The sequence below is a fragment of the Pinus tabuliformis genome, chromosome 6, assembly GCF_031772625.1.
Source record: "Pinus tabuliformis cultivar Carrire ecotype Pingquan chromosome 6, CPIR1, whole genome shotgun sequence".
In the NCBI taxonomy this organism is placed as follows: Eukaryota; Viridiplantae; Streptophyta; class Pinopsida; order Pinales; family Pinaceae; genus Pinus; species Pinus tabuliformis.
In genome coordinates this window covers 82,455-93,142 of record NC_142292.1, presented here as the reverse complement: position 1 = coordinate 93,142, position 10,688 = coordinate 82,455, and the positions used below count along the sequence as shown (strand labels likewise).

The following is a 10,688-nucleotide window of genomic DNA, read 5'->3' as shown; positions in this document are numbered from 1 at the left end:
CTTCCTTACATGTTTACCACGTTACTTTTACAATAATCCCTTGAGAAAATTTTAGCGTTTTTAACCAAATTTGTATTCACCTTGTAGGTTAGTTGTGGCTTTGGTTATCTTCATTGAGCCTTTTCTTAAAATGGATTTTCACAATATTTTCTCTCCTATGCTTCACAACCATTACAAGTGCTTACAAAATTTTCATTTCTTTTCTACGGTTTTCATACTGACGTTACCAAGACCCTTCTAGAATTTTCTTGGCTTAGGGTTTTATGAAAAGGCCTTATGTTGGCCATGGTTTTATGAATTTCTGAAACTCGCTATGTAATTCATAAAAATATGTATTTTTTGAAAAATCCCAACTTTTGTAGACAATATTTTCACCTGTATTCATCATTATTGGAGTTTAACGATTCTTTGCTTCCATTAGTAAATTTTATAGTTAATATATACTTACCAATCTTGGTCATGTTTGTAAACTCTTATATACATTATATTTGTTTTCTCCTCATGCCACGAAGGTGATAGTATATTATTGTTATGAAACCTTGTATAAGTTAATAAATAACTTTACCTGACAGGGTTTTTTTTTTTCTTTTGTATAAGTTAGAGTATAAAAAAAGATCGTCACCCATGTGGATGTGGATTAAATTTATTGGTATTTTGTTCGTAATAAAAGGCACAATTGTATGATTGTTTTTCTTGAAAATATCTTCTAAAGTATGGGTTTCTATTTTATAGGGCTTTTGCACCCTTACATTTATCATTTCTCCATTCATTTATGTAAACATGTATGCCATATTCTTTTCCATAAGTTTGATATGATTATATTTACTCCCATACTACCAATGCTATGATTCCTATATACTTTAATGAAATATATAGCAAAGAATCTTTTTATTTTCATGTACACTAGTGGGTTATGTCATGGAAACTTCTCCAAGTTCTCCTCTGAGCCCTAACCTCTTCGACATTCAGGATTGTTGTCCCTGGGATAATAAATAGCAATCCTCCCTAGTTATGGCCTAGGACATTTAACGTCAGCCAAGTCTCTTATCCTTCTAGTCTTAATTACTGAGCCTATATATATATATATATATATATATATATATATATTATCAACATTCAATTCTACGACCAAAAGGAATTAAGCAAACAAATTCAGGTTATAATTTTGACATTCATTAGACTTATTTATAGCGCTTTTACCTGAGGTGACATTCTTTTCTTTTCCTTTTAAATCATTCACACCCTCAAGGTAAATTCTAGGCTAAGTTTCTTATTTAAACCTCTTACCATCCTCTACGACAAATGTAAAGCTTGACCTACACTTGTAGTGTTCAAGCTACCTGTAACAGATTGGAGACAGATACACACGCAACTACAAATACGTGTACATGTATCTACCTATTACAATTATAATCATTATGAGGATTTTCCCATAGTTCAAATTTAGTATTGAACCTTCCAATTTCCAAAGTAAATTGGTCAACATAAAAATCAATAACATTTCTATCCTCACCTAAATGCTTCCCGAAATTATGCTAAGGGCTTCCACGTTCCTCCCAACCATGAAATAGTTTTTCCAGTTTGTTCCCTACATGCTCCACTTCTCTCTTTATCGAAAAGAACATAGAAATCTCTTTCGAAATCTACCTCCTGAACCCTTTAGCAGTGTCTTGCTAGTTCAATGGGTTCTAAAACAGTTTGTCTCTCCCACTACTCCTCTTTTCAAAATAAATTGTCTTTATATCCCATAGTTCTCTTTTTACAGTTCCACCTCATGAAATATATCTCCACTCATGAAAATTTCTTGGTCTGCCAATAGTTGTACTAAATAATGGCAAAAAGGAGGATTTTTTTTTTTGTTCCTTCCCCCTTCTTGGACATAACTGATTTCAACTATTTTCCTGCCAGTTAGGATTCAAATCTCACATGACAACAAAACTGAGGCTTCTAATTATATAATTTATAGAGATGACCCCCCAAGTCACAAAATTTACATTCCATTTACTATGCAATTAGAAATGAAAATGAAACTTCGCATATTCTTTTCACCAACAACTTTTCTAAGTAAAATTACTTCCTTATCAACTTCCACAACAAAGTTTTGTAACACAAGGTCTGGATAAGGCCAGTTGCTCTAATTGATTTTGTTGTAATGTATCTCATTTTCAATCTAAAAGAAAAACAAAAATTCATTGACTTAAATATAGTGTCAACAACAATTTCTCCTTAGGAAATATGTCTTCATAATAAAATTCGAACATCAATCATGTTCCTCCTTTGAATTCATAAGTGTTATTTTACACTTAGCATTATTTTCTAGTGATTTACTAATCAAGACCTCGAGTCTCATTATTTTTTTTGGTTTGTTTCCATATCTACACCTCCATTAGAGAAACAACCATAGGTAAAGTTCATAGGACTACTATAGTTCTCTTTCTTACTAACATTATTACCGCATTGACAATAACTCTTTCCAGTCATAAGGTTTTGGTAAATCATAAAGCAATGGACTTTATAATATATACATGTATGTTTTACATGTCTTGAATCATACGTTCTGGTACCCTTTATGGTTATGTCACAATAGTTGTATTATATATGTATTCACACCCCTTTACACTATCCTAGCAAAGGATATACATTATACAGTATTTTCTTATTTGATCATTACACCTATGAATACACTCATATGAACTTGGAACATTGGGTTATCACCCCCCTCGACGTTATTTTTATTGCTTGTCAAATTATCCCTAGGTCATCTCCCCTTAATCACATGTTGATTAGGTTCTATGGTTGTGACGCACCAAGGACATCCAATGGTTGAGACTAAAAGAAGGGTATACTACTAGGGTAAAGTTGCTCTATCTTGTTCATTTACCTTTTAACATTTATTTTGTTAAGAATGTGGTTTTTTCTCTGTAGAGGCTAAATGAGGGTTTCAAACCCTGACCTTTTATCATGGCAGGTGTTCTTGATACCAATATTCATTTTTTTTTTGGATATCTCTTCCATATGTTTAGAAGTCTTTCATCCACACAAGAAATTTTTCATAAGAGGTAGAGGTAAACAACAATTCTCATTTTTTTACTTGAACTAATTTTAGTTTTTAGATCTCTTGGTTCGCCATTACAATTTCTAACTATTACAATGCTTCTTTTTGGAGGAAATTTAGGGGTTTGTGGCTTGTATACCAACGAGGAATCATTCTGATACTTTGTCTCATTTTTAAAAGGTTGGTTACTAAATTTTCAAAGGGTTTCTAGGAGTTTTGCTTCGCCACTAACTATCATGTAATTTCCCTCGACCCTTTGCTCTTATTTTCGGACACTGCAAATTGATCTTGTTATACGCCATCATGCTCCTCTGTATATGTCCATAGTTGAGATTATCATTCTTATGGTTTCATTCTTGATTCTAGAGAGGAATAGGGAGTAGCTTTAGTTAGGAGGCCTGTCATAGAACTTAAATGTATTCTATGTTAATTTACTTATTTTCCATTGTGTCCTTTTAGCATAATCATTCCTTTCTTAATTCGTGACATTTTGAATTCAAACCTTTTTAGGTTTTCGTTAGGGGAATTTTGAGATCTAAAATGGGCCTCCTAAGAAAAATGTACAACTAAAATGAATTTATAAGAAAAAATAGGATTCAAGATGATGATGTCAACCATGGGGGATGATTCACCATTTTTGGAGTAAAAAAGTAAAAATATTAAAACATAATAAAATAATAAAACTACTTTTTTAGCTCGTATTTTAAACTCGTCTCCCTAAGGCTTTACCCAAATTTCAATCGGGAGTACTCATTGGATGCAAAATTTAGTTCCTCATCCAAGGAGTACCCATGTTTCATACTTTCGATGGACCTGAGATTCAAACAACAGTCCTCTGGCCTCTGCGCACTTTTGACGGCACTTTCACTTAGTGCAATTCCACCTGATCTTCGATTCACTTGCAATTAACCTATATATATTGAATTCAACATAATACACAGAATCAACTTCGTATTGTAAAAAGACTTTGAGAATGGCCAGAATCACAGCACGCAGGTCAAACATTTGCATCAAAGTGTTTCTTCTATTAATATATGTACATAAATACTTTACATAGGCCCTTGTAGCCATATTTTCATTGCATGGCCCTTTGTTGCCTTTGAAGCAATACTTGACTCCTCAAGCCTCTTCGTTCTCTCTCTTTCCCCACACAAACACATGATCTTATTTTAGCTACATATTTATACATAAGGATTCCAAACTATATTATGGTTTAGATCCATAAAATCCTCCCCTAAAACCCCTATTCTAGGATTCCTAGGTCCATAAATCTTTCAACAATCTAACTTCCCTCATTTCTATCTAACTCTCTCAAATATTATCGATATCTATATTCTAAAAGAGAGATCTAGCTACAATACTCCTCATTTTCATCACTTGTGTACATTTCTTAAGAAAACATACAAAAACACAATTAAATAAATAATTACACTCAATTAGGGAACCAACTGCCTTGGTAAATGAAAATGACTATTCTATTCAAAAGTTATTTTGATTTGGAGGTAAGATGCTCGTGCATCAAAAACAATGGAGCTTTCTATAAAATTATGAAAATCAATAATCAAAAGTGTCAATATGGTAACTCACTCCTCCTTCAGGGACTAATGTAGAAGACAAGACTAGGTTTTACAGGACATTGATTGTGTATTGTGTGTGAGTGTTTGCAGAAAGTGATTTATCTTTTCAATGAATAGAAACTATCACAAGCACATTAGTAAATGTGGTTGATATACGTCGATCGATATAATTTCCATACGTATATTGGCATATAAAAGGTGCAAAATGTCGTCGATCGGCATATATCAAGCACAATTTACTAATGGGGTTGTGCTAGCTGATGATCAATGTGTGTGGGAAAGATTAGTAGACAACGGCTGACTATCCTTGACTATGGTAAATTTGTTCAAGTTGTAGTCGAGGAGGGTTTAATATGGTAAACCTATAGTTGACTATGGATGATCATGCTAGTCCACTTCAACATATATTTTAATATGATAGATTATGATTGAAAATGGTTTACCACTATTGACAATCATTGTCCATCTTTGGTAATGGTTGACCATGGCTGACTATGGTCAACAATGATTACCATGTTGACCATGGATGAACATGATTTGTAAAACTTTACCATTCACTATGATAGATTATCATTGATATGGTTTACCACCACTGACCATGGCTTTCCATGTTTGATCATGGTTGAAAATGATGGTTAACCATGGCTGACTTACCTTGTCTCATGGATATTTTCTTGATAAATTTTCATTGTTTTACCACATAAAATTTTAAGTGTTTTCTATCATTACTTCTTTGTTGAAAATGTTTTTACAGATTCTAAAAACCAACAAGTGGTATCATAGCACTAGTTAGAGGAAGACGAGTGGCAGAAGAAACCCTAGCCACAAGTTTGTAGGCCTGTTCTTTGATAAGGAATTTGTGTTTTGTCTTGATCTATAGATCCCTTGAAGAAACCCTCAAACATGAAGAGGATATGTAGTTCATACAACCATCAAACATATAATTTTAAGCATTCACAAAGATCAAATAAGGGTATCTAGGGTTGGATTATAGTCAATTTTGGGTAGAAAATTTTGTAAGGTTGCAGTCACACATAGTAAGATGTAACATCCCACTTCAACATATACTTTAATATGATAAGTTATGATTGAAAGAAATTACCACTATTCACCATTATTGTCCATGTTTGGTAATGGTTGCCCATGGCCAACCATGATGACTATGTTGACCATGGGTGGACATGTAATATCCCTTTAATTTCAATTAGAATTCAATAGAATAGTCTCCTTCTCAGATATTCAATAGAATAGTCTCCTGGGAAACCTATGGGAGAGAGCATGTTCCTCCCAACCAATGAGTTACTACCAGTAATTCCCCCAGAGGTCAATTTCTTGCCTCTTGAAACAACAAACCCGTATGTATTCCTTAGTGGTATTTTATAATTCTTCCCAACATATTTTTCCTTTAATTAGCTAGGCTTTCCTTTTTAATTAGGAAAAATTCTTTCCTTTCGCCTTTAAAGCAAATCTTTCTCTCTAGTTGTGCTTTCTTTTCCTTTTCATCCAGCTTATCATTTCTCTCTAGCTAAATTCTTAACTTAATAATTCTCTCTCATTATGATATTTCATGAATAATAATTTAGCATAATATTTCTCTTCAATTATGTTATTTTCTTAATCTTAATTTCTCCTCGGATTTTTCTTAGGAAAATATTTGGTAAGGCTATGTGGACTTAACCACTTGACAATATTCTAAAATAGAAAAAAGTCCCTATTACTTATGTTTTCTTTCCCATACAATTCCCAACAAAACATGTACTCATAATATAAAATTCCATTCCATAATCCATCAATTCCAATCCTTGCTTCCACAATCACTAAATTCAAATAATAATCACAATAATCTAAAAATAGTCATGCCTTTCAAAATAAGAGCACTAGGGGTATCACATGTGTTGGGATTCTCCTCTCTTAATTTCCAAGCAATATGATAATCTCTTGAAAATGTACTCCTCCTTTCACGTACACAAGGACGCTCCAAGATGGCTATGCATGGAACATATCCACAATTACGCACACGGGAACGATTCAATATGGATCTATGAAAAAAAAATATACACCTTTACCCCTGCAACCTTTTCAATGCAATATGGATCTATGAAAAAAAAATATATACACATTTACCCCGTTCCTGCAACCTTTTCGTTTCACAATCGCATGAGGAAACTAATTTGGCATAGATTTGACGCCTTTCAAGCTTAACTACCCATCAATATTTGCTCAAAACTATTCCTTGAGTGGAGAGTTTTTGCTTTTGCTCGGCTTTTTGGGTGCTTAAGGAAACCACCTGGGCATGCAAGCCTCACACATTGTGGAAGACTTTTGACTTTATGTCTCTTCAATTTGGTTGAATTGTATTCTATTGATATTATTAATAATGTATTAATGATGTTAATAATAATATTGTGAATAATATTAATGTAAATATTTTTTCTATTAATATTGTTAACATCTAAAACATTACGCCCACGGGGCTTTGGATTGACGGTGAATGGGTGCGTTGTTAAGGCACTCCTTGTGATATGTCACCGGTTCAAATCCCCCGTGGGTACTTAGGTTAGTCTTAGCTAAGAAAAAAAAAACATCTAAAACATTACCATCAATTAATTAATTACTAATTTATCAATATTACTTAATAATATTTATATTAAGGTTAATATTCAAGTTAATAATTTAATAATAATAGTTAATTTTCAACATCACTACTTAAATGTTAACATTGTAATATTATGTTATTCTACAAAAAAATAATATTGTTAACATTGATAATAATAGTAGTGATGCATTAATAATGTAATTAAAATTATTATTATTATTATTATTCACATGAGTGTTGTTAATATTAATTAGTAATTTTTAAAGTGTCAATGTATTTGTAATATTTGTTTTTCATTAAAAATCAGTATTAATGTATTGGTAGAAAAAAAATCTATTTACTAAAAATATACAAAATGTAAAACCCAATTTCTGAAATATTCCCAAGTGTAAATTTTTAACGTAAAATATAGTTTTAAGATTTATTTATTTAATAGTAATACAATTTGCTTAAAATTTAATGTAAAACTTACATTAAATTTTAAATTATATTTTTAACTCTAAAAGAGGAGGTAAATATTTGGGATTTCTTTATATTTGTTTGGCATATATGTTAATAAATACAATGTGCCCATAACTACCTACAAGGTAGAATGGTCTAGATTGCATAAGTTGTTCCCTCAGTAGAGATTCTTATTCATATGGATGGCCTATATAAATTTTGTGTTATATTTCAGAAATTGGGGGAGTATCCGTCCTCCTGTTTATATTTAATTGCAATAAACTCTTATTCATGTGGATGGTCTATATAAATTTTGTGTTATATTTCAGAAATTGGGGGTATCCATCCACCTGTTTATAATTCGGCTCTCGATTAAAACAAAAAAAAAAATAGGCAACATTTGAGTTGTTATTCTATTGAAATTCATATCTCTTTTTTCATTTCAAATTCAAATACAAAATCTAACACTTAGAAAGTCAAATAATATAGTAATGTTTATATGTATTTTTATGTGGTTAAAAATAGTATGTTACTATTTATTTATTTTAAAAGGAATTCATACAACTTTTTAGCATTTCAAATACAGAACTGAAATTTCGATTTTTTTTATTATTTCAAATTCAAATACAAAATTTAAAAAAAAAAAATGGAAATTTAATTTTGCCATTCAAATACAAAATCCAAAATCCAAAAGTCATTAAAAATCAATTTAAGAAAATATTTTGAAATCAAATTTAAAACGATTTATCTCGTCCGCCCGAAGCAAAACCTAAATTGAAATCATGTCCGCCAGACACAAAATCTAAATTTAAAGTAGTGTCACCAGAGGAAAAAACTAAATTTAATCAGTCATTCATTTAGTCTTTATAATGCAGTGAGTGTATTTTTTTCACCTCAGCCATATATTTGTTTTGTTTGGAAGAGAGGCATGATGATGCCGTGGTCGATGTATTGAGCGGAGATATTAGGGTATGTTGTGTCAAAGAGTAAACGATCGCAACACAGAAATTTCACATTACCAAAAAGGACACCAGTACGGATTAAATGATAAGAGTGTTTCTTTATATCCCGTCTTTAATTCAAAGTCAAATACTTTTCTTTTGTTTGCATCACAATTAAAAGACAAATACTTTTATTTTGTTTGCATCAGATGAGATGCATCGTGCAGCGCTCCATCAATTCAACCGATAAGCTATTAGGCAGTGTCGTGTCCATTAAACAGAAACAGAAAGGTGTAAATGATTATAACATAAAACTCTCAAACACCCATATTGATGTAAAATTTTCCTTTATTGCATATAGAGGAGTCACGAGTGTACACGTACGTGAGGGAAAGAGAGGTTTTATTGATTTGTTTGTTTGGTCGCATAACAGCCGACGAATGACTGGTGACTCCTGGCATGAATGAATGATTGAATTAGATGAGTGGGCATCAACCCAAGAATTTCCTTTGGAGAAGTTGCACGAGGGAGGCATCGATCTTGAAAGCTTTGGCCAGAAGGGAGGCATCAACCGGGGGAGAGGCTCCAAACAAGGATTGGGCGACCTGCTGGGTTCCTGGAAGCTGGCTGCTCAGTGCAGCGATGGCCACTGCGTTGCCATAGCCCACGTTCTGTTGGAAGTGCACCAGACCTTTGGGGAACACGAACACGTCTCCCTTCTCAAGCGTTTTGCTGAACAATTTATTGGCAGTGGTGATAAAGCCGACTGAGAGAGTACCCTCGATGACCACCAAGATTTCTGTGGCCCGCGGATGAGTGTGAGGGGGATTAAGGCCGAGAGGAGCAGCGAAATCAATCCGAGCCATGGAGATTCCCAAGGTGTTTAAGCCTGGTATCTGCATTACATTGGCTGCAGTGACGTTGGATCCCATCATGTTACTTGTATCCCCTGCAACATTTAAGCCCCTGAACATGAAGTCATTTGCGGTAACCATGCTTGCATCCTTACACGGGAACCCGTTCACATTAACTGCAATTACAGTCAAATAAACATATATATATGATCAGATTATATTATTATTCACATCGCATGAAACGAATCGAAAACCTAATAAACATATATATGATCAGATTATATTATTATTCACATCGCATGAAACGAAACGAAACCCTGATAAGCAAACACATGATCACGGCCTCAAACTCAAAGTCTTACATACCTCCACTCTTCGTGTCAGCCACACAAACGTCTTGTAAAGGATCTGCATCACCTGCACGCACAATATTAACAATATTATGCGCCACTAGTACTACAAGCGCTAGCGCTAGAAAGGATTTCATGACTGGACTGCAGGCAACTGACTGACTACTATTCTTCGATTCGATTCGAGTAGATGCTCCCTCTGATCTGATCTGATCCTTAGATGATAGATTGAGTTTGGTGAAATATGAAGAGCATTCTTCCTTTTTATAACAGCAACGCCGCCAACGCCAAGTTCTTGAGTTAAATTTGCTTGCTTGATGGACTCCTTCTTTGTACTTGGACGCGGTTGCGTGTTTCCAAATTAAAATTGAGAAAGACGCAGTCATAGTCATTGGCTACGTCCGCCACATATGACCCTGTCCTTATTGGATCTGGCTGCGTCTCAACCAAGGGAAGAAGGGATATGTTTTAGATTTAAGTATCTCAACGAAGCTGTCAACAATTTCGGGTTTCTTCATGCAGACTTGGTCAGTCTGTCTACTCGTAGCAGAAACATTCTGTTTTTCTTTTATTGGTTAAACAGAATAGTATTGCACAACACACCTCCTTTTCCATTTGGAAATATTTTTTTAAATATATAAACTTTGAACTAAGTCGTCCACAATTAAATATATATATAGACAGTCATCGATGTGATGTTTAACATTATTTTGTATTTATCACGCGCATTTACTGTACCAAACCATATTCGTTTTCCCATCTCCAAACATATCGCTATGCTCTTCATCAAGATTATTTCCATTGTGTGTGTTAACCCTCGGGGAAAGCAGCTAAGTCAAACATTGTTCAATAACATGAAACAGCCACTCTTTAC

General features: G+C 33.4%; 1 protein-coding gene across 1 annotated transcript; it reads right to left on the bottom strand.

The window, feature by feature from the left end:
• Positions 1-8,724: 8,724 nt before the first annotated feature.
• LOC149256888 (germin-like protein 1-3) lies at positions 8,725-10,056 on the bottom strand. Its single transcript, XM_089368618.1, has 2 exons — positions 9,831-10,056; positions 8,725-9,640 (listed from the first exon to the last, which is right to left on the bottom strand). Exons 1-2 carry the CDS (start codon positions 9,949-9,951, stop codon positions 9,102-9,104), a joined length of 660 nt encoding a protein of 219 aa, XP_089224744.1. The 5' UTR covers positions 9,952-10,056; the 3' UTR covers positions 8,725-9,101.
• Between the last annotated feature and the right edge of the window lie 632 nt (positions 10,057-10,688).

Coding starts and splice junctions, on each gene's coding strand:
- LOC149256888 (XM_089368618.1), bottom strand. CDS start 9,951: ATGAAATCCTTTCTAGCGCTAGCGCTTGTAGTACTAGTGGCGCATAAT. Junction 9,641..9,830: donor GGCTGACACGAAGAGTGGAG/GTATGTAAGACT, acceptor CTGTAATTGCAG/TTAATGTGAACGGGTTCCCG.